Source organism: Lissotriton vulgaris, chromosome 6 (genome assembly GCF_964263255.1).
Source record: "Lissotriton vulgaris chromosome 6, aLisVul1.2, whole genome shotgun sequence".
NCBI classification, from domain to species: Eukaryota; Metazoa; Chordata; class Amphibia; order Caudata; family Salamandridae; genus Lissotriton; species Lissotriton vulgaris.
Window position 1 is genome coordinate 325,043,054 of NC_141694.1, and position 24,395 is coordinate 325,067,448.

The window sequence follows — 24,395 nt, forward strand, 5'->3', positions numbered from 1 at the left end:
ATAGGTTCATTTCTCCTCGTTGTATCCTCTTTCTACGTGTGCTGCATTCTACAGCACACGTAGAAAGAGAAAAAAGCATAAGAGGATTGTTTTGTGCAGGGAGGTGTACCGTCCTGCACAAAAACAATCCTGCCAACAACGCAGGCGCCCTTGCATTTATCCAGCAAGCTTCCCCTAGTCAAAGGCTATTTTGTCTACTCTACAACTCATGTTTAGCCTATGCCTCGATTCTGGAATACCCTTTACTGAAGGTTGCGGGGGAGTGACATGAAGTTTGTGATGGCTAATGTTTATTTTCTAAACAAATATACTCCTTCTAAAATATAAATGATACAACAGGTAGGAATAATGCATGAATTCGAGACAGGATATAAAACGCAGTTCATAACTTGCACATTGCAGCTTTAAGAGATAAAAAAGGGACACAAGAGATATACTTAGAAACTGAAATATAAAATTTTATCGCTTTGGCATAATGAACAGCTTCAATGATGTAGTTTAAAAACCCCAATAAATTCTGGTCATATTCTTGTGATAATCTCTCAATTTCTGAGGCGTTCCCCTTAGCATTTTTTGACCTGAGAGGTAGCCCACATTATTATAGCCACTATGCCACATTCCAGTACCACAAGAAACAACAGCATTAAAAATTGTATTCGTACAAACGATCAATTCCATTTCCCTGAATCTAAACATACCCGTTAACGTTCTGTAATAAAAGTCCATAACAATAATTATGATAAAGCAAAAATATATATAAATATATACTATATGTACAAAAATATGTAAAAGATCCCTCTCCATAGTTACAGTTTCCTGATAAATCAGAATATTTAGATTGGTTTGCACATCCAATATATATATAAATAGTATAAACCCTTATGGATCTTGGTCTCCATCCACCCTTTAACCACATTTGTTAGGAAAATAGACGATTTTGTATAACATATAAATAGATACAAATGTTATATTGCCAAATGAAGAAGGAATCGTAATTCACCTATTTACTTACAATAGGCCTCTCCCTTCAGTTTTCTTTTCCTAAAGTTTGGGCTAACACCGACTAAAAGTGCAATTCTGATAAATGACCATACAAGGCGAGTCCTTCAACAGGGAACTTTGCAGTGTGCAAGTTCCTCTATTCCTAGATTGACAGAAAAAACTGCTGATCCCGGTTTTATCTAGGGGCCATACACATAGACCTATTGGTGGCCTGTATGTAGCGGATTTCTGACTAAAAGTACACAATCGTCGCTCCTGCACATTTGGGATTTGTTCAGGTCGCTAATTGGATTTAAATACACGTACTGCTCGGTGTGTTAAGATGTGCTTTACAGTATATACAGGCAAAAAAAATTATATATAGATATATATTATATGCGTGCCACTGGCTTGAGTATGTACACATTTACAGTAGTTCCCCTTATGTATTGCACTTATATACAATGCAGCTTAATGTCACATATTACAGTATAGGGTTCACGTTCTTCATACATTAGGCAGTTTTGCACTTTAAGGTGAGCTAATGATAAGGTTTAGAATCCATGCCTTTAACATTACCCCAGTCAGTAAACAATACAAAGAAGTGAGAGCATGGCACACAAACAAAAAACCGTTAACTAGTCGATGCACTGAACAAAAAAAAACTGAAATTGCAAGTTCCTGTTCTGCAATATCATAGATTCGCCTACAGCGGAATATGGTTTTCCTTCTGTCGCTGAAGATGGAATCCGGCTTTGCGTTTCTTATCCCCCAGTATTTCGTTGAACTACTTTACTTTGACTGCGATGAGTTATGTCTGAAGATGCTGCAGGGCTCCTCCCAGGTTCACAGTTAAGAGATTGGTTCCGTTGGAGTAGGCACAGCGTGCCTGGTGCAGTGAATATTATATCACCAACAAGCCAACTGGCTGTTCTACTAGAGTCTCAACTCAACCTTATATCTCGGTGAGTGTCAGCTTAAAAGACCCCCCTGTCTCTTCAATCTGTAGCTGGAAGGTGTCTTCGTTGGAGTAATGCTTCACAATATTGTCGTCCATGTTCACAAGGATCCTAGGAAAAAAACAACATGCATGAATATCCAGATTTACTCAATCCACAACTTTTCTACTTTTGCTTCAATAGCTAAGCATTGCTAAAGACAACAACTTAGTTACACCTGCTTTTTGTTTGATGTCGCATGGGCAAAATGCTATTCCAGACTGCAGAGGTGAAGGAGGCATCTGCAGGACATAGGGAGGGGTTGTGTATTTATACCTCAGTAATGAACAAAAATGAAATTAATGGATAATTAATTCCATAGGCGTGTGGCTAGAGGGACCCCTAAGGAATACCTCTCTTTTTGGGTATTCGCCTTCTCTATTTTGGTAATGAGTATGTAATATGGACTGCATGTTTACTGACATCTGTTTTGACATGCGAGAACCTAGAGATTTTAATTTTAAGAGACTATAATATGGATGATTAATCCCTGAGGCAGTCAAGGGTTGGATCACCTAATAGAGAAAACATGTGTTAGCTAAAGAAAAATGGCCACATCCTATGTCAAAAATGTTGCATTTTCCCCACAAGAGGGTAAAGCTTGGGGTCGCGTGATCAGAGGCAACTGGGAGGGGGCACTCGCCAGGGGAGTCCCCTCTCACCTCTACTGTTCGCCCTGGCCAAAGAGCCATTTGCTGTCCTAGTCAGGGCAGAAATGGAACAGTGGGGAATTAGAGTGGGTAACACGAGTCATATTATCACCCTATATGCCGACGATACCCTGTTTTATTTGGTCTATCCCCGGGACGCACTACCTGTACTGCTGTGCCAATTGGATAGGTTTGTAGAGGTCTCTGAATTGCGACTCAATCTGGGTAAGTCCCTGATCTTTCCATTAGCAGGACTGGCTTTGGTGCTCCTGGGGGATCTCCCGGACCTGGGGCTGCGCTGGGATAGGCTGGGTTTCCGTTACCTGGGGATGCATGTGGCCCGATGATGCACAGGCGCTGGCCAGGAACATAGACCGGATAGCCACGTTTCTGCAGCAGTCGGTGATATTTTGGAACACCCTTCCACTGTCAGTGTCCTAGGAAGCCTCACCATCTTAAAGATGGCCAGCCTACCCATCAATATGTCCTACAGAACTCACTATGCCCATTACCGAAGCGCGTTTTCAAAACCCTGAACATGCTCCTCACGTCCCTACACTGGGCGGGCCGGCGCAGTAGGGTAGCTCTCAACACTATTATACGCAGCTATGAGGAGTGCGGCCTGGAAGCTCCACGCTTCGATCGATATTATTAAGAGACCCAATTACAGCCGGCGGCACGTTGGCTGACAGACGCGGACAACTGGGAGAAACGCCTTCTCTCTGACAGGGTGGACACCCAGACCCTGCAGAAAGCACTGATGCAGGGCAGGGGGTCGGAGACAACTCTTCCCTATATAGTGAGACATACGACCAGCATATGGCAGCAGTTTGCCAAGAAAGTCTTACGGAAAGCGCCCTTTCACAGGGAGCTTTCGATCAGGATACGGGCACCCTTTATAGACATGGGAAGGTGCATGTCCTTTCAACCCTGGTGGGAGGGTGGCTGCGAAGTTCTTGCCAACCTTTTTCCCACCGAGACATTTATCACTTATGAACAGGCAGAAGAGAACTTTGGCCTCAGGCAGGGCCAATTCCTACACTATCGGGGATTCCAGGAGGTGGTGAAGATTACCTGGCCGCAGTACCCGGACATTCCACCTCCGACACAAACTCTAGATATCCTGCTTATGTGTGGTACCGGTCGCAAATTAGTCTCTATCCTCTATGAAGCTATGAAACAGGATTCCGCCCCCCGGTGCCGCCATCCAGGGCTGCCTGGGAGAGGGATCTCGCTGTTCAGCTGGATGAGAAACAATGGACACACATAGGCTGCCTCACACGCACGGTCTCCTGTAATGCCAGATTTAAACCAACGCACTTTAGCTTCTTGCATCGCACCTACCTAACTCCGGTACCCTTAAAACACATTTCATGTGACAGGGGGGATAGATGCCCCAGATGTAGCACAGAGAAAGTGGGCTTTTTACACTTGGCCTGGGAATGTTGGGTGGTCAGGCAGTTTTGGGCGGGGGTGAGCAGGATTGCTGCGGCCATTGGCCTTCAGGTGAAGCCGGAACCCTTAAGTTGTCTACTTGCATTAGTCCGGAAGCCCAAGAAAAGGAAACTCCCATATAAGCTCCTACAATGAATGCTACGGCTAGCTAGGCGTAGGGTAGCTATAACTTGGATGCGGCAGAGGGACCCGGAAGTGCCAATATGGCTCAAAGATGTCTGAGAGTGGTCTCTAGCTGAAGAAGCCCATATGAAACTCACCTGTAGGGCCGCGAATCTACAAGCGGACCAAATGAGTTGACGAGAAATGTGTACTTCTGGGTTGACGGTGGGGGAGCCCTCCACTCAAGATGCAACTGACCGAGGGGAGAGTGGGTTTGATGTAGAAGACGGCCCTAACCATGATGAAGAGCGAGAGGATCGATCCCAGTAAAATACATCCTGAGGGTCAGTGGCATGTCCTGTGCTTCCTCTTCACTGTAATATGCTTAAGAATGGATGTGTTGCCCCATTGTGCATTTCTTACCCCAATGCTACTACCTGTACCACGTCCCACTAATAGTATCAACGGTATGCCTCTGTAAGCTGCATCGATTTCAATTTGTTTTTGTATTTGTAAAATGAAAAATAATGTTTAATAAAAAAAATTGAGTTTTGTACTGGAAGATTAATGGACACTTTTTTTTTTTACTACTTACTTGAATAAATGACATATTTATGGTGTACATGCACCCATTTGTATCAATTGACTACTTACCCTTTTTTACATTTCTTGAATATTTTTCCAATTTTCTCAAATGGGACATCATACTTTTCGGATATCTAAGATGCAAAAAAAATTTTTTTTTTAGAATTATGCCATACATATAGTACAGGCTATCAAATCACAATTCTATATAGTAACAAACACTTCTGATCACAGACCATGTGACTTAGAAACTGGTTAAAAAAAAGCATGAAAGGAAGTGCAAGGCAACGAATTGGTTATATTTTGGCTCCTTACCATCTAATCATAATAAATGTATGAGCTATTGTGAAATGTAAATTGATTAAGGGACAGTGCTGTTAAAACTCGTAGGCTGCAGTATAAGTGCCAGCACAACAGACAGACCTACCTACCCTGGTATGATGATGCAACTGAAAACTAAAAATAATAATAATAATAATAATAATAATAATAATAATAATAATAATAATAATAATAATAATAATAATAATAATAATAATAATAATAGAGAATGTAGGATACAAGAGAAAACTGGGAGTACAATCCACTCGGTCAAAAATTTTAAACCTTGCCACATTCGAAGTAGTCACCTGGGAATATCAATAGAAGATCTCTACTATCATGGTACACTCCTGTCAGAGCATCTTTGTGTTCCTTTCTACAAAAGCCCTTTTTCGCAGCCTCACTATAGAAGGCACCAGCGGACAGCACGTATACCATAATCCACATAGCCAATCCTTGATCTAGGTTGGATGGCTTTCGTGTCAATTACAGTTGCCCTGCTCCTATTTGTTGCAATCCTCACATTCAATGTTTGACCTGCTCACAGGAGCTTTTTAGGTCTCGCCCTAATAATCGCGCAAGCGATAATAGGGACGAGAGTATTGAGGGCAAACCAAGCTCTGAAACCACGAGGCGGATTACATAGAGTGCATGTGCTCGTGAACGCGCTTACCATTTGCCTCCCGAGCCGCCTGCCTCCGAGACCTTCACTTCAAAGGGCTCCGCTCCCCCGCCCCCTGCTTTACATTTTTCACGGCCGCTAGGCCGGGTCTCGCATTTCCCCTCCCCACAGCAATGCCAAGAGCTTGTTTACGGCATGCAGCCACTTTCTCTCCGAGGGCATATTTTACATGACTGATGGCATCCATCATTTCATTCTATCCGCGTTTGTTTTCAATTACTGTCATCTCTTTTAAGGCTCTTGATTTCCATTTGCATGATTCCCCTTTATGGCACCACTACGTCACTTTTTTCTTTAAGAACGGTTTTCTTGTTTTTATTGGCACCACAACCTGCTTTGTTGACATTCAGGGCCATGGCCGCTTTCACTTTCCAAGCGCAGCCGGGACAATGGCGGCATGGGTCCAATTGTTATTTTTTTTATTTTGTAAGCGTGTGGCCGTTTGTCTATAGTGCGTCTCGCATTTATGATTCTTCTTTATTTTCACTGTTTAAACAAAGCGAAAATGTTTAATGTGTGAAAACCTTTTTTTATGCACCATGGCGTTCGTTGCACGGACAACACCATTTTTTGTTCAACTAGTATCTTACGCAGAACTATCTTGGTAATAGGAGGACACATGAGGTCACACTCTTAACACGACAGGCTGGTGCCTTGTTTTTCATTCTAATGCACACAGCGCTCATTCAACTGAACAACAGAGGAGGCAACATCACATCGCGTACTCCCTGCTGCCTTACTTTGTTGTACGAGCAGCTACAGTGAAGTCATGCATCAGGCAAGCTGAACTCCTCTTGAAGCACACCGGTTCGGGCATATTTTTTTTATTGTCTACAGTGTGTTTTTCCGGTGCCTTCCATGGTTGAGTGCCCTACATTGTCTCCAAGCTTTAAATCCTATGCTGGCTATCAAAACGTCTCAATCCCCCCCCACCCCTGTTATACTTTCCAGCCCTCAAAAAGGATTTTGTGGCCAGAACGCAATTTCTACAATGCTCTTTGCGCTGAAGTTTATATCATCTATGCCTTTTCCTCATAGGTGCCTTATACAACCTCCACACATTTTTTTTGCACTGAGGCTTTTTTTTTCCATTGTAATGCACACAGCGCTCATTCAAGCTGAACAACAGAGGAGGCAACATCACATCGCGCACTCCCTGCCGCCTTACTTTGTTGTACGAGCAGCTACAGTGAAGTAGTGCATCAGGTAAGCTGAAGATCTTTTGAAGTACACCGCTTTGTTTATGGTATTCAGCACATGTTTCACAAGAAGTGAAATTGCGCATAAGACCTGCGAGGGATGCCAAGATCCTACTTCCAGATCTTCTATAATCCTTGTTGTCAGTAACCCCTCACGAAGGGCTTAGAAACAATCTTCAGGCATCATCAGTGCTGCATGAAAATCCAGGTTTCTCCTGCTTAGCAAATGGATGAATGTATACGCAAATCTCTAGGATTCTGTGACTTAGTTTCATTTACTACTCGGCCTATCTTCCTCACTGTCTCTTCTCACCTGTCAAGCCTCTCCCTGTCCCTCCTACGAGGTCCTCTTCCTCTCTCTCTGCTGGTGTTGCCTGCTGTCTTGCCTCACCCTCGCTCTGCATCTGCTGGCTGTGGGATAGGAGTCACCGCCAGAGCAATCTTACTACAATTTCAAACATGCACGGACTGTCTATCTGAACTCTTATTTCTCCTGTCTCTCTCACCCCTCCCCCCCGCCCATTACTCAACTTCCCCCTCAATCTGTCTCTAGTCGCCACTCTCCCCCAAACACCAGGGATCAGCTTGCTCTAGGAATGTATGTCACTGAGTGATATCTCATTCCAGCTCCTTGTTTCACTTCTTTCCTATATTCCGCTGTATTCTTTTTCTTTACTTCACCCCCGTCCTTCTGCCTCATTCCTGCAACCTTTCACTGTCCCTTCTCTTCCATTTACCGCACTGTCCTTAATTTGAGCCAGTGGTTTCCGGTGCTCAGCACCGGCACTTAATCATCAACACTGGTGCTTGTAGCGTGAACTCAAACCAATTAGAGCGCTTTTCATCAGCACCAGTTAAGAACACACTCATTATTGTAGGCAATGGAGATTAAGGGCTCGATTCCGATCCGGTAAAAAAAATCCCCCGTACGATTCGTATTCGTAGCAGTTTACGTACGACTCGTAAACACACCGTACGACCCGGCGAGTACGATCCGGACCGGGTGATCAGGACGCTATTCGTACGGTCCACGTCAGGTAAGTGCGATTCGTACGGAAAAGCGCTCAATCACATACACACCGTACGCCGCGTACCCCCCATGATCGCCGGGGTACGCGCCGTACCCCTGCAATCATGTGGGGTACGCGGCGTACACCCAGCGTACATGGGTTGCGCAACGTACACCCACCGTAAATGGGGTACGTTGCGTACCCCATGTACGCTGGGTGTACGCCGCGTACCCCACATGATCGCAGGGGTACGGCGCGTACCCCGGCGATCATGGGGGGTACGCGGCGTCCCCGGGGGGGGGCGTTCTGTACTTGTTTCGGCGCGAACTATTACGGCTGTTTCCAGCTCCCGTAAAAAAAAGGGTTGCACGTTGCGTACCCGACACGAATCGTACTTGCTGGGTCGTAAAAACCAGCCGCGAACCGTAGCGATGTCACGTACAGCGGGTTCCGAGTGAGACTCGTACGGATATTCAGTCGTACGGAGTCCTGTACGACTCGTACGGTCTTTGGCTCCTTTTACGGATCGTACTTAGTCGTACGTACGGGGACGTGTACGGGTACGATTCGTACGGGGAAAATTGCTCCGTACGACGATTCGGAGCGCATTTTACCGGATCGGAATCGAGCCCTAAGTGATTTGCCACAGAATGTTGAGCCGAAGTTGGCAGCTCTGGCCATTAAGTCACATCCTCTCCCATTCCTGGTTAGTAGTAGGTTCTGTTTTAGGTGGAGCTAACAGGAGAAATGGGCTGGTGCAAGCTGCCTCTTGACGAGAGCACTCAGAGACACCACCACATCACTCTGGGGCACCACCACAACATCTCAGGTGCACCACCACATCACTCGGGGACACCACCACATCACTCGGGGACACCACCACATCACTCGGGGACACCACCACATCACTCGGGGACACCACCACATCACTCGGGGGCAACAGCACATCACTCGGGGGCAACAGCACATCACTCAGGGGCAACAGCACATCACTCAGGGGCAACAGCACATCACTCAGGGGCAACAGCACATCACTCAGGGGCAACAGCACATCACTCAGGGGCAACAGCACATCACTCAGGGGCAACAGCACATCACTCAGGGGCAACACCACAGCACTGTCCTTGCTTGCTACCAACAAGCATTGCTATAGCCAATAGGACTCGCATTAGGAAAGTGTAAGCTATTGGCTTTGTGAATAACAATGCTATTAATTTAGATATTTTCAAAGCCAACCTATATTTTAAAAATGTGTCATTTACAATACCAATAGCTCACACTTTCCTAATGCGAGACTTATTGCATTGCAAATGCTTGTTGGTTTCGTTGTTAATAGATTTGTTACTTGTCCTACTACAAATGCAACATTGCAAACAAAGATCAGTTTGCTGCCTTTCACTGACACCTAGTGGTCACTAGGCAAACTGGTAAAAATATGAAAGATAAAACAACATCTAATTTGACAGATAGACATTTAAGACTACGAAATCGATCTTGAAACGCATTGAAGACTACATAAACCAAGCATTTGCAATGCAATAGGTGTCGCATTTACCAGAGTTTGAGCTAATTACATTGTCAATGCTTTTTATTTATGAAGTGTTTTTTAAAGCAGATATATAAAAGGCAATGTCATTTACAATGCCAATAGCTTAAACTCTTGCAAATGTGAGACATATAGCATTGCAAATGCATTCATCGCCCGAGCTATAAAAATAAAAACAATAATTAGGAGCAAGCGATCCTGAGAAAATAGTGCTCTGAGGCTGTAATTAAAGCCTATTGAGTAACAACACACGTAGCAGGAGGTGTTACCATGGGAGGTTATAAAATGAGACAAGGCGGTACTAAGGAGAGACTACTAAGCCTATTGACCAATGAACAGCCACAGTTTACAGTGGACATTGACAAAAGCCAATGAAATATATGGGCGGAGAGTGGGCCGAGCTTCAAGTCCCTACCTCAATACAACAGGCCTGATTCTTCTATTTCGTAGCTATAGATTATTTTCATCATGATAATGTATTTCATTGCTTTTTTTATAATTTAGACAATACCACCTATTATCTGTTTGCTTTTGTATGCCATTAAATTACTGAATAACCAATAATCCAACTGGTTACGTTTCTATGAAAACTAAATGTTCCCCAAAAAAAAAAAAGAAATGGTTGACATGGGATGTACACACAATTTATTTGTGCTTTGCCAATGATCTTTGCCTCCTTTTATGTGAGGGAAATCAGTTTTTCTGCCTAGATATAGAAGTAAAAGAAGAATTGAACTTCTGTTGACTGAATCTATTTATTCACAACGGCCCAACACTCAATATGAGTTGGACTTTCAATTACTTTACTATTGTGTGCTTGAGTGCTTGTTTTTTCTTTGGACATTGTAAACACACCCGTCTTGTGGGGTTTGTTGATCAGCCAAATAATCAGTGAGAGAATGGACACTTGTAACCGCGTTACAATGGTTCTCTTAGATAACCCTGAAATGTGGGTAGGGCTGGCGCACAGCTTGATTTAAATTGAAGGTTTTCTTGTAGTGTTAGGTGCTATACGAGTGATGTCAGGCGTCCCTCGACATCCGGCGTAACAATCTAGAGTTGTGGGGTCAGTGAGCCACTGGTCCCATCCTCGTATGCACACTATAATCCCTCTACAATACATCGACGATATTTTCATCGTCTGGAAAAGCACACAGGAAGAATTACAACACCGACTGATGGAATTTAACCAAATTGATGACAGAATACAACTGACGTGGGAAATCTCCAAAGACTGCGTTAACTTCTTGGATGTTAGAGTATCTGTAAAGGGCCAAGTGTTCGAAACCGACTTATACACCAAACCCACTGACAAGAACAATATGTTACACTACAGCAGTTTCCATGAATCCAACCTTAAAACACACTTACCATTTTCACAAATGGCACGAGCAAAACGGATCACATCAAACCCAGACAATGCCACAGAACGGATCAAAGAAATTGCAGTCAAATTTCGAAACAGAGGTTATCCGGGAACCATTATCCAAGACTCCATACAGAGGATCAACAACAGAGAGACATAAACTCCTACAACCAAGCCCAAAAAAAGAACAGACACGCATAGTGGTCGTTTCTAAATTTTCAACTGCTACTAAAAAATTCAAAAGGATCATTCATCAACACTGGTCGCTACTGAACCTGGAGCCTGACTTCAACGAGATTTTCCAGGAACCTCCATTATTTGCGTTCACAAGATCACGCAATCTGGGAGAACTTGTACAATACAAACCAAACAAACTTGTTAACTATTCAGGTACCAAACCATGTTTCAATTGTGGAAACTGCAACAGCATTATACGAGGTAACTCAATCAACCACCCAATGAAGGGCCACCAAATAAAACTCCAGGTCAACGCCACATGTGACACCAGCAATGTCATCTATGCTCTAAAATGCCCATGTGGAAAACTATATATCGGTAAGACAGAACGAAAAATCAAAACTAGACTTACAGAACACAAATCTAACATTCGCTTGAAGAACACTAAATCTGCACTGGCAGTTCATTTCCATGAAGAGAAACATAACATTTCCCAATTAAAATTCACCATACTGGAAACAATCGACAAACAGGAGGGTAGAGACAACACCAAATTCCTCCTCCAAAGAGAGAATACATGGACCCAAAGACTGTCCTCACAGAAGCCATTTGGGCTCAACGAAAGAATTGAACTCTCTTGTTATCTTTAAAGTTGCCCACGGACTGAGCTAGTAATTCCTGCGAGATTTAAGGATCATTTACCATTATTTTTCAATCCTACCTTTTTATTTTTTTACATTTTTTTATCTTTTTATTTCATCACCTTTAAACCCTTTGTATTCATGTTGGTTGAATAGGCACAGGATTGGCTCACTAGATTACCTCATTTCCTTACACCATCATTCCTTGGCGCGTAATTGACCACATCACCCCACATCCGCTCACCACATACTTCAATTTCACCACCTCCGTACTAACCACCGACCCGCACCGGGTTTTAGCGTTAACCCTACCTCACGCTAATACCACACCGGCCCTTTAACAGCAGAGCACACTCCCATCCTCTTCCGCATAGCACACGTGATCGCGTCCTTTTAAGATACGAAATGCGGTCTTTGGCGTTTCCGCTGGGACCAGCATTCACGAACGGAGGAACCCACTAACAACACACAGGTTAGTTTGACCTGGCAAAAACCGGCAATCACGTTCTCGAGGTTAAACTCTTGACAATTATTTAACCGATGACTAATACACTTTTCCCGACACTTTGACTTACAGAACCAGGCGTACCTGATTAACGCGATACACGTAAGCCAGGCTCCGCCGACTTTACTTGTTATTACTTGTTATATCTTGTGCACGGGATCATTCGGGTCACATTAAGGTGAACCCTTTAAATGCAAATCACACTTTTTTCCAGCGCTAATACCCACCTTGACTTGAGGTCGTGTTTTCAACCATGTGTTTATGAGTGTTCAACATGCACTTTATTGGGATATTATTTATGATATTTACGTTTTTGATTACAGTGTCCTTTCCCTGATGAAGGGGTGCATGACAACCCCGAAATGCATTGGATGTACATAAGGATTGTATCGGATTGTGAAAATGAAGAATGTCAATGATTTAAACTAAAGAAACGTATGAATAAATCGAAAATTGAAATCATCACCAAAAGTTTTTGAAACCTCTGTGACATGTAGAGGGATTATAGTGTGCATACGAGGATGGGACCAGTGGCTCACTGACCCCACAACTCTAGATAGTCTCTTAGATAACCCTCATAAACGCTATGTTGATCTCGGTTGCGGTTTATATCGTTTCTCCGCCCCACATATGCGTTATGGCATTATCATTGGGTTCTTTAAATTCGTGCTGTATGCCAGCCTCAAGCCTGAGGAAACCTCTGGTGTAGCGCAGTAGTGTCCAGAGATATATATAAGCCCACAAAAAGTTAAAAAAAACAAGCCTACATCATAGAAAAGTTTTATTCACCAATGGATGAGGTTTGTTATTAAAACAGTCGGGTATACACACAGATCGGGTTACTTGATCGGATTATACCACTTGAAAGATCAGGAAATAGTCAACATGTTTCTGCATTCACCCAGCCGGGTCTAGGGGGCATTCGTCAGGACAAAAAAAAACTACAATTGAACTAAACTCAACGATTTGTGTAGTACTCACAATGGATTTTGTGTTGCCACTTTGTTTCTAAAAAGGTAATGTGCACCTCTGTAAGATTATAGCCGCATGTCTTCAGGGGAAGTGGGCACAATGGTCCCAGACCGCAAGTGGAGGCTCCTCCGCGTCTTGTGCTGGCTCTGCCCCTGTTGATCAGCACCGAAGGGGACTCAGTGCTTAACATGACAGCACCATTTGAACATTTTGCTTATGGACATTATGCCCTTTACTACAACCCATTATTCTTGACAGATGTGTGGGACTGTCTAGAGTGAATTTGCAAAGCCCAACTGTCATCCAACCCGCATGTGTATTCTAGGGGACAGGCAGGGGCACCAAAGGGTTAAATAAGAAAATGACAACTTTCTAAAATTGGCATTTTCAGACCTGCAATATAAAAAAAACAACTTTACTAAAAGAATTGCTTTTAAATTGTGAGTCCAGATACACCAAACTCAATTTTCTATCTGCTCCCGACTGGCAGATACGCTTATACGATGTTACAAGGCAGCTCCAATGCTAACCTTTGGAGGAATAGGTCTTGCCGTAGTGTAAACTAATTTAACAGTTGTTCACTACAAAGACATATAAGACCCATAAATACATGTCCTACTTTTTTAATACACTGCACTCTGCCCATGGGGATAGCTAGGGCCTACCTTAGGGGTGCCTTACATGTAATAAAAGGGAAGGTTTGGGCCTGGCAAGTAAGTAAACTTGCCAAGTCGCCATGCAGCCTGAGACTGCACACACAGGCGCTGCAGTGGCAGGCCTGATAGAGGATTGAAGGGCTACTCAGGTGGGAGGCACAATCCGTGCTGCAGCCCACCAGTAGCATTTGAGTTACTGGCCCCAGGCACATGTAGTGCACTGTACTAGGGAATTACTAGTAAAGAAAATACGCCAATAATGGAGAAAACAAATGTAATTTTACCATACAATTACATTTTAGTCCAAAGCACACGCACTTTAGCCCTGACCAGCAGTTGTAAAGTGCCTAGAGCCCTACATACCAGCAAAAACTAAGTTCAGCACACAGTCAAAAACAGGAGCTCAGAAGCAAAAAGACAGGGGAAATCACTCCAAAGTATGCAATGGCTAATAGTCACAAATAAAAGACATGCGCTTCCACAGGTTTCTTAAAGATGCAACAAAAATATTGACAATGCTTGTTTAACTTATGAAGCGGAAAGGCCCATTACTGTTATGTTATTGGCATTTGCATAGTGCAAAGTCTGAAGGTAGTATGACCGCATAGTGCACTTAGTTTTTCTGGGCTGCAGTCCATATAAAAAAAACTATTTCATTTCAGAACGGAGCCCTACAAATGATTGTGATATTCTTTATAGAGTCAGTCTTCTGGTCCATAAACAGGACTGTGTAGTCTTGCAGTATAAGGCCTAGCTGGTCAAGTTGGTAGTGTTGGACACTCACGGCCTAAGGTGTGATTATAGGAGAACATCTATATATTTACAAAGTCTAGATTATCAATAAAGTTGCTCCCTACCTACCTGGTTCGCACTGGTTTGATTCCAATCAGCTCTCGTTGTCAATCCACTTGCCACGTTTTCCTGAGTGCCGCGGTTGAGCGAGTAAGCAGTGAGACACTTGAGGCCGCAGCAGCCGAGCTCACAAACGGGCTTTGCTTCTACCGGAGTTCTAACAAGTGGTTTTCTGGCTGGTGTCTTGTCAGTTCTTGCCTGTTCCCTGCTCCCCCCGCACCCCAGGGGTTGCTGAGCGTGAGCGCAGGGCAGGGCCGCCAGTGGCCGCTGAGGTCGCGAGGTCTCCCCAGCAGCGGCACAGTCTGCAGCTGCACCTAACCACAAGAGATCTCCATAGCGGCGGGCAAAACTCTGGAACGGGCCGGTAGCGGCGGGAGCCGCAGGAGCATTGTGGTAGCCCGGGAACACCCAGGTAGTGGCGGGGACCCAGCAGCGGCAAGAGCCGCGGGAGTGTTCTGGTGGCTCGCCAGCGGCATCAACAGAGGGCAGAACCCACGGAAAGACCCCCCCCCCCCCAGAGGCGGCAGGAGCCACGGGACCAACACGGAGCCTGGGGAGCTAGCGAGCAGCAGAGGGATCACACGGCAGAGCAAGTACCAGTCACTGTCAGCGTCTGGAAGCGCTGGGGAGCAACAGAAAAGAGGTAGACAGCAGAACCAAGCTCCATTTGACCCCCGCAGAGGTGAGCAATCGGTCTCTGGTGTTGTTGGGGAGGTTTATGGGCCAAAGAGGAGGAACGGCTGCTTCAGATTCCAAGTTTATTGCAGATGAATTTTGGGCTTTGTAATATTTACCTACAAAGTCTTTTACGGGATTAGAAGCAGACTTTGGTGCTGCTGGTGCTGTGGTTCCAGTGTCTGTTGCGGCCACGCCTTACCCAGCCTTGGCGAGCCGAGCCGAGCCGAGAGGAGAGACGTACGCAGACCAGCTAGTCGAGCGCGGAGGAGCGCTGAACAACGTGGATTGTATCGCCGTGACGCAGGAGCGGCGGGGGAGCGGACCTAACCCCTACCCTAGCCCGTAACTCTCAGTAGCCAAAGCCCGCGTAAACAACGTAAGCCCCACGGGAGCCCCAGATCCAAGCCGAGGTAACCCAGCGGGGTGTGGTGCAACGGATCGGCAGGTGCAGAGGAGGACGCCGAGGAGCAGGAGCTTGTGGGCCCCCGTAGCAGGGGCGGAGGCGGGTGCGGCTATCCAGAAAGAAGCTGGCATAGTGTTGTGTGGCAGACACGGCGTAAACGAGCAAATGAGTGGTTAAAACTCAGCACAGCCCACCCAAAAAAACAACATCAGGATACTCTAGCCTAGGGGCAGAAGACGGTAAAGAGAGATAATACCAACAGGGAAAAAGAGGAGGAAGGAGTTTTTCCCTCCAACTTTTGGCAAGGTAGGCTGGTGGATAGCGGCACAACAGAGGTAAGTGAGCAGGAGTGCACGTATACAAAGGGGAGTGTATTAGCAGTATCCTGTCACCATATTTGATTTCATTGGCAAGTAAGGGAGAGCTGTAGAGATAAGTCGGGAACTCCCCCAGTATAATAACTACAAAAGGACATGGGTCCAAAACGTAAACAGAAATCACGGAAGGAAGCTCAAGAAAACAGCCAGGAAATGAGCGAGATATTGGCAGGATCAAGGTTATGGAGAGAGCCAGGAAAGTCAGGTCTCCCATGAGGACAGTATCTAGGGGCGACGTAAGAAAGGGAAATGTAAAAAAGGAACTAAACAGGCCCCGCAAACAAAAAAGGGGGGTACGTCAATAGTTACCAAAAAAAAGATTACTGTATCTTCGAATCCCGTAAAAGACTTTGTAGGTAAATATTACAAAGCCCAAAATTCATCTGCAATAAACTTGGAATCTGAAGAGGAGACCCGCCCTGAGAACACAATAAGTAGAGAGACAGAAGATGTGCTCCAGGTGGAGAAAAGCAAGAGGGGAGCGCCAGAAAAAGATCAGGAGTTAGAGGATCCCTTGCTAATAAATATATCCCTCCAGAGTCAAAACTCAAAAATGGTGGCACCGCGGCTTTCATCATCCCCAAAACATTTTTCCCTACAAACGTCGGGTCATGAAGGGCAATTGAGAAGGGAAAGCTTCGAGCCTAGTTTTATTTGGGAGGCACCTGCTAACCAAATGTTAACAGTCTTGAGGACAAAAATAACTCAAAACAGCAGGACCAAGGAAAGACCGGAAGCCAAGTAAACCCTAGAGAGAAATAGCCCACGCGACTCGGACTTGTCAGCAGCACCTACCTCGTCAATTATGGACTTACTACTAATGTTGCAGAAAACCCTTCAGGGAATCCTAGAAGTGTCACTGATGAACAATGGTGTATTAAATGCCCAAAAGCCTTTCTTAAAAAAGATAGAAGATGAGCTGGCAGGCATTAAAGGGCAAATGCCTCTCATGTTAAGACCAGTAGGGTCCCCACAAAGTATAAGTAGTGAACTGGAAGAGCCATTAGATAATGTGTATATATCTCGGTGCCCAATGCAGGTAAAAAGGAGGTGTGAACATGTAAGGGTCCGTACTAAAGGCAGGGCAGGCAAAAAGCAGATACCATAGGTAGTGACAAGGGAAAATAGGAAGAAAAAGGAAGATGGGGGAACACTAAATGTCTTGGCCCGGTCCTTTGTACCGATCAGACCCCCGGCAATGGGGGCCATAAGAAATGTGCAAAATACACAAAAGAAATCTCAGAGTAGTAAGGCCCCAAAAGAGAAAGTACTAAAAACCAAGCCTATAAAGCAGAGATTAATGCCATTGCTGAAAAGCCACTTGCAGACCCCCCCAGAGGCATTGCAATTTGGAGGCAACACCACAGCCACATGAGCCAGAAGTAGGGACCACAGGGAGGGAAGAGACTAGACAGATAAACCTAGCTTCCACAGAGAAAGGATGTGAGTGGGGGAACAATAAATGGGTCTATTTGGAACCAGTAGAAGCAGAACAAAGGGGTAAGAAATCAAGGAAAATCAAGCCCCTAAATAGGGAATAAGTTTTGTTAGTCTTCTCCAAATGTATTAGCCTGAGTGGGATTGGTACAAAAGATTTGAGACAGGTGGGAGTCATAGAAAGTTCAACAGGAAGGGAAGTAACAAAAGTATTACTATACTCGGACCTGGTAAAAATGGCAATTATGAAAGCAGCCAGCGAGATACTCAAAGGGGGAGTAAGGGTGATCACAGAAAAAGATCTAAGGGGTGATTTACAACCTGGAAGGAATTCCTAAAGTGCCATGCAGGCCTGAGTAGGAGACAGGTAAGGCTACAAAAGGTTAACGAAGAAGTGTGAAGCCGCCTGAAGGTAGTAATAAACAATACTGTAAAAGAGGACCTGTGGGGTAACTGGAGCCAAGCTAGTTATCTAGAAGACCCCTCGGAGAGATATTTGGGGGGGAATGGGGGGAGTGGTGCTGCATAGCCTAAGTCTCATTTCATGGAATGTAAATGGGTTAGGCAATGAGTTAAAACAAAAACATATAAAGAGCCAAGTAAATAAAGTAGCAATTGCCTGCCTACAAGAGACCCGGGCATGCGGCGAAACCCCTAACTTCGAGGGCTACCACCAACTAAATCGTTTGGCCAAGAGGCAAAGATTCGGCCGACCATCGGGGGGAGTCATGACACTTATCTCGACAAAAATACTAAGTAATGTAGTACTGTTAAAAGTTAAGTGTAAATGGCTACTGGCGTGTAGATTAAAACAGCTGACCCAGGATAAGACATGTGAAATGATAATCGTCATAAACGTCTATATGCAGTGGGACAATGTGGGTGAATATGTAACTGAGATGGGGAACTTTAAACAGGATATATAGATGCTATTTTAGAAATGTATGCTTCAGATGTAATGTTAATTTTAGGGGCTTTTAACCACAAGTTGCAACCAATGAAGGTAGATCGCTGGTATACAGAATTATTGGATACCTATGGAATTAACTACGCCAGCTTCCCAGTATGTGTTCCCTCGAAACAGGATTTGGACTTGGTCAACTATTTAGGGGAAAAGGGCCTTTTCTGCTTAAATGGCAGGTTTAAAACAGACTGCCCGGCAAAGAAGACCTTCAAAAAAGGCTCACAAAACTCCCCAATTGACTATGCCTTCATGCTAGGATGGAACTTCCCCTTAGTGCGGGAATTCAAGGTACATCAAAATGAGTAGTGACCACAACCCGCTCCAACTGAGGTTAAACGGAGGAAGGTTTGAACCAAGAGAAAAGGCGATTCCACAAGAGGTGGATTACCCAAAACCGGCAACAAGACTAACAGATGAATACCAGGAAAAGCTAAAATCCTTCCAACTAAAGGTATAACTAGTAAACTATGAGAGGGAAAACGTGGAGTGGTATGAGGAGAAAATAGCCCAAGTAGTCCAGTGCCTTAGAATAGAATTAAAAAAGGTTAAAAGAATAGGTACAATAAGCCGGGTCAATCGTCGGAGATGGTTCTCAATGGACTGCCAAAGTAAAAAAAAGAGAGATAAGGGCAGAAGCTAGAAAGCAAAAAAAAGAGTTCAACCAAGAGAGAAAAAACGGTATTATTAAATTGAAAGCCGAGTTTAAAAAGATGGTCTCCGATGCAAAAAGGGTTTATAAAGAGAAATGCTGGAGTGAGCTGCTAGAATCAATCGAGGCTAAGAACTTGAGACAATTCTGGAAATTGGTAAAATCAGCATCGTCCCCCCCCCAGCTGGAGAAATGTTATGCGTAGTAAGTGAGGCCGCCTGGGATAAATACCTAAGGGAACTGTATGGAGCCCGAATACCCCCGGCAGATACAGTACCCCAAGGTTGGCAAGAAATCTCAGAAGAATTCAAATTAGATTTCACTGAAGAAAGAGTGGAAGAAACGATTAAGAAGCTGAACCTAACCCGGGCCGCAGGGCCGGATAATCTCCCAGCAATAATATTAAAGTCTCAAACAAAGTGGTGAGCAAGATTCCTCTCTCAATTATACCAAGTAATTTTAACAGAAGGTAAAATGCCACTAAACTGGAAGGGTGCAATAATTAGACCTATCCACAAAAAGGGCAGTATGGGGGAACCGAAAAAACTATAGACTGATAAACGTCTCGGACATAGGGGAAAAGGTATTCTCAAAACTAGTCTTAAATAGACTAAACAACTGGGTCGAAGAATATTCAATAGTACCCATTGAACAGGGAGGTTTTAAAGAGGGACATTCGACAATAGACCACTGCTTCTCTTTATGGGCAATGGCAAGGAAGTCAACAGAGCAGAACGGAAAGTTCTGCTGCTGCTTCGTTGACTTTCGAGCCGCATTTGACTCAGTGGATAGGGGCTGTCTCTGGGAAGCATTAATTAACAAAAATATCCCAGGAGATTTGCTGACTATACTAAAAGAATTACACCGAGATAATTGGGCCCAAGTAATTAGGGACACCAAGGGCTCATTGACGCCAAAAATACCCATCGAAAACGGTCTGAGACAAGGCTGTGTACTGGCCCCACAGCTATTTTCCATATTTCTATCAGAATTACCAGCTTGGCTAGAGGTGAAGGGTAGTGCCAGCCCAAAAATGAATGGCAAAAAGGTGCTGTGTCTGTTATACGCGGATGATCTCGTACTAGTGGATCAAACAGAAATAGGCCTTCAAAGGAAGCTGAATTCTTTTAATGAATATTGTAAAAAGAAATTTTTAACGGTAAATCTAGACAAGACAAAAATCCTATGCTTTGGGAAAAAAGCTTTTAAATTTAATTGGTTTTTAGGGGATCTTAAATTAGAATCTGTAAATGAATACCGCTACCTAGGGGTGTGGTTCGACAAAGGATTAAACTGGCAAACACACCTAGAAGCCCTAAAAGTTAAGGCACAAACAATCGCTGGCTTAAAAATTTGTAATCGCGAGTATGTGGATAAGTCTCATCAACCACTACTAAAAACTTTCAGTGCAATGATTCCACCGCAAGTACTCTATGGTGCAGAAATCCTTTTTTTGAGCGGTAAGGGAGCCTGGGACCTAGAGGAAGGAAAATGCCTGAAAAATCTTTTATCCCTGCCCTCATCAGCAATGGTGTAACAGCTTGGGGGGTACAATCACAAGCAGCAGTGATTACATTTTGGAAACGCCTTGAAAATGAAAATGGACAAAAAGTTGCACAATGGTGTCGGAAAGAGATACAACTAAGTAGCTTAAATTGGGCAAAAATGTGCAGGAAGAAAATGGTACAGGCCTGCGAGAACATGAAAGTGGACATATGCCGAGACTCCCTAATAGTAGAGTGTACAAAGAATGAGTTAAAGCTCAATGGACAAGCAGCTACTAGAAATGCGGATAGGGAATACCTCGGCAAGAAAATATCGGTAGAGTTCATGATGAACTCATGGGCAAAGGAAAACTGGTTCCCCTACCTGGACTTCCTACCAAACCCGTGGTTTTGGAAAGAGATCCTAAGGCTGCGCATTGGGATTAACCCTTGGCTAACAAATAAAGAAATTAAAACCAAAATGTTGGATCCCAACGGGTGTTGTAAATGTAGGCTGGGCACAAAAGGGGTCGCCTTGCACATTCTGCTAGACTGTATAAACATCTTAGAACAGCGTAAAGTCTGGCTGCGCCCTTTATTTGTAAAATATGGTATAAAAACTCGGGCGCAAGCAATCGAGCTGATCACAGAATTACCTAGTATTGACATTGCAATTGCCCTAGGGAATTTCATAAAAGCAGTACAAAGTTTTAAATAAGTCAGAAAAAATATTTTAATATTGTGGAATTTTAACCTGGTCTAGAGTTAGCGGTTTTTATTAATTTTAATAGGATAGGAACTAAATGAAGTAATCAATTATATGAGCACCCATTTTCTAACTGTTAAGTATCTAGGGGGAGATCATTTTATAACCAATGGTAGAAGATTTTAACTTTTAACTTGCTTGAGGGATCATTGGAGAATATTTTAAATTAATAATTAATTGCTATGTATTTGTTTAAAGATTACGATCTAAATAAACATACTTTTTGACTTGACTGGACTTGACTTGCTCCCTACCGTTCTATTACAATTTTCACTCAAATGGTTCGATAATAAACGTCATCTTATAGAGTGCTATGAAAGCAGTTTCAACACTAAAGGTGCCAATGACACAAACATTGCGATCTAGTACAATCAAAGTAGACAGCAATACGTGGTTGTGTCTACACCAGAACCCAGGCAGCTAAAACAACAATCCTGATGCTGTTTGCATTGCTTTAAACTCTGCTTCTTGTCAATCGCTCTATGTGAACGAAAAATCTCTGTTGCAATGTTTGCATTGATGTCAAACACAGCATTTGTATAAAAGCTGCAAAACTGGTCAAGAGACTCAAATGCAGGTCTTGGAAAACAGACACGAGCAGGCAGTCAACTATCTTGGGAGGGGATGAACTGTGAAAGAGGGAGGACGCTTAGTGCATCAAAATGATTGAGCCCAGATATTCAAATGGTGACCCCACCCTCCCCTTTACAGAAGTTCGAAGCCAAAGATAATATCGGGATGTGCTAGAAGTAAAGCATTGGTTGCTGTTGTTCAAACAGAGCTGCTGCAAGAGGAACAGTGAGCTCATAAATGCAAACAATGACAGCATTGTTGTGTGGTGTGTACACTTATCCTGCTGGTTTTAAATTGCTTTGGTTCTAAATGTACCATTAACAACATTGCTGCTTGAACTACTACAGTAACACCCATAGAGGCTTAAGAGAATCCAGCACCAGCTACAGTACAGGGTGTGGGACCTGCTGGTTACAAGCACAAAAGCCAGGACTGGTGGATCAGTGGACAAATGCACAGAGTGTAGGGGTCTGTGTTCGACTTCATGGTCACAGATTAAAATCCTGGCAGGTTCATTCAGCCTTTCATCCTTCCGGGGTCGAGAAAATGAGTACCATTGAGTTGGTTAACAATAAACATCTATTATTCAGCGCCAAGATACCATCTGGGTGAATGTGTGCTTTACAAATACACGTTATGTTATGTTAATCTGGGTGGGGTACGTACACCATTTAACCCTTCACGTGTCACTAAAGAGTCTCGTCACCTGTAAGTGTGATGAAACAGTCCAGTTTCTAAAGTGCACTGTGTAAATGGCCAATATTAGTGAACAAAGTTGCCAATTACCAAAGGTAAGAAGCAGGGTATTATTATTCGGGTCCCAGGGAGACTTTTGTGGGAGGAAATCTGAAAACTGGAAAACTTAGCTTAGACATAAACCTTGAACACATGGGAGCAATATAAATTGTTTCATTCAGCAATGACTTGTCTTACTCACTCCTGAACATCATAAAACGATGGCATTCGTTAAGTTTCCGGAATCCTTGCTGCTAATGACTTCTGCAATAACCAGAGTGTGTTTCTTACTAGAAAGAGGCATTTCACTGAAGAGACAGCTCTAAACTGTTGAAAGTGCCGGAGAGCTGTCTTTGCAAAAACTCTGACTGGTTGACACAGTGCAATAAAGGATGGTGGAAAGGTGAAAGTAACTCTTATTGAAGGAAACCCTGCGGTGATATGCGAATCCAGCAGCACACGTCCCTACTGTGATGCCCATATCCAGGGTTCACAAAGGCCAGGCTTGCAAATATGGTTAAGAGTGGGGCGAGATCATGGAAGGGGCATTCAGAAGTGCTACAAGAAGTAAAAGAAGTATGTCAGTGGTAACAGGAAATGTGAGTTATAAAAACTGATGACCACTCAGAGTTTAGCTCATGGGAGAAGGTGACACAGGCATAGGTAGGTCACATGTGGCATCAGAAGGAGAACACTTATTGTGACTTATAAAGAATCGGTATTGATTTTTTATAACACCTAGTTCAGGTCAAGTGGGTCTGTGCAGTCTTCAAAGTCAATTAGTGGTATTGTGTAGGAGTGCTCATTGGACACCACTCTCAATGTGTGTCGTATGGAGCCTCTAGGAAAACTGCTTCGTTCAACCACCAAAGTGCGTGCACTGAGGTCATAGGGGCGGTGAGAAAACATTATTAGGAAGCTGAACTCAAGAGAAAAAAACGAGAAGATAACTTACAGCTTCCATCAAACCCTTCAGGGTAGGGGTCTTCAGCATGAGTGCGTCAAAAACTTCCTCAGACTCCCTCCGGACATACAGCAACACTTGAGGCAAAATGAAATTATTATTACACACTGTAACAAACGAATGCGACAGACACTGGCTGAAATACAAAACCTGACAAAGGAGATTAAAGCATCACTACTTGTTTTTAAAAGTTCCCTCATACTTGCTCGCTCCTGTTAAAATGTAGTATTAAAATAAACCCATTATAAGTATTAGGTCTGTTCTCAGTGTCACAGAAAGGTCTGCTTTCTCAAATGTCGCAGTATCTATTCAACGACCTGTTCCACTTTTATTTTCCTCTTTGCATAAAAGGGTCAGATCTCTGGTAAACAAGGTCCAGCAGCCCGTACTGCCTTTCCTCTCCCATCCAGAACAACATTGATGGGAATGTTTTTACCTCACACAAAGTAATAATGGCCGCCAAGGTCCAAAGGTTTACAGCGCGGTCTGCCTCCCTGATTAATGGAGCACAATTCGTGGTGTTACACTGAAGGGCAGACGGAGGCGCGCGAGGTCAAAGAAGGCGGCATCGGTGAGTGCTGCTGGTGACCTCACGTGCCCCTGCAGGACAGCGCACGCGGCTGCGTCACAGTCACTCCTTGCGGAGGTGCAGGTGAGGCAGAGAGGG

General features: G+C 44.0%; 1 protein-coding gene across 3 annotated transcripts in view; it reads right to left on the bottom strand.

Moving 5' to 3' along the window:
* Positions 1-437: 437 nt before the first annotated feature.
* Positions 438-24,395, bottom strand: part of GRHL1 (grainyhead like transcription factor 1) — a 98,263-nt gene continuing 74,305 nt past the window's right edge. For all 3 annotated transcript variants that reach the window (XM_086926353.1, XM_086926354.1, XM_086926355.1), the window contains exons 14-16: positions 23,720-23,805; positions 4,841-4,905; positions 438-2,051 (exon numbers count right to left, since the gene is read on the bottom strand). In XM_086926353.1, coding sequence (XP_086782479.1) covers positions 1,937-2,051; positions 4,841-4,905; positions 23,720-23,805 — 266 coding nt within the window. In that variant the 3' untranslated portion in view covers positions 438-1,936. The remainder of the gene's footprint in view (positions 2,052-4,840; positions 4,906-23,719; positions 23,806-24,395) is intronic.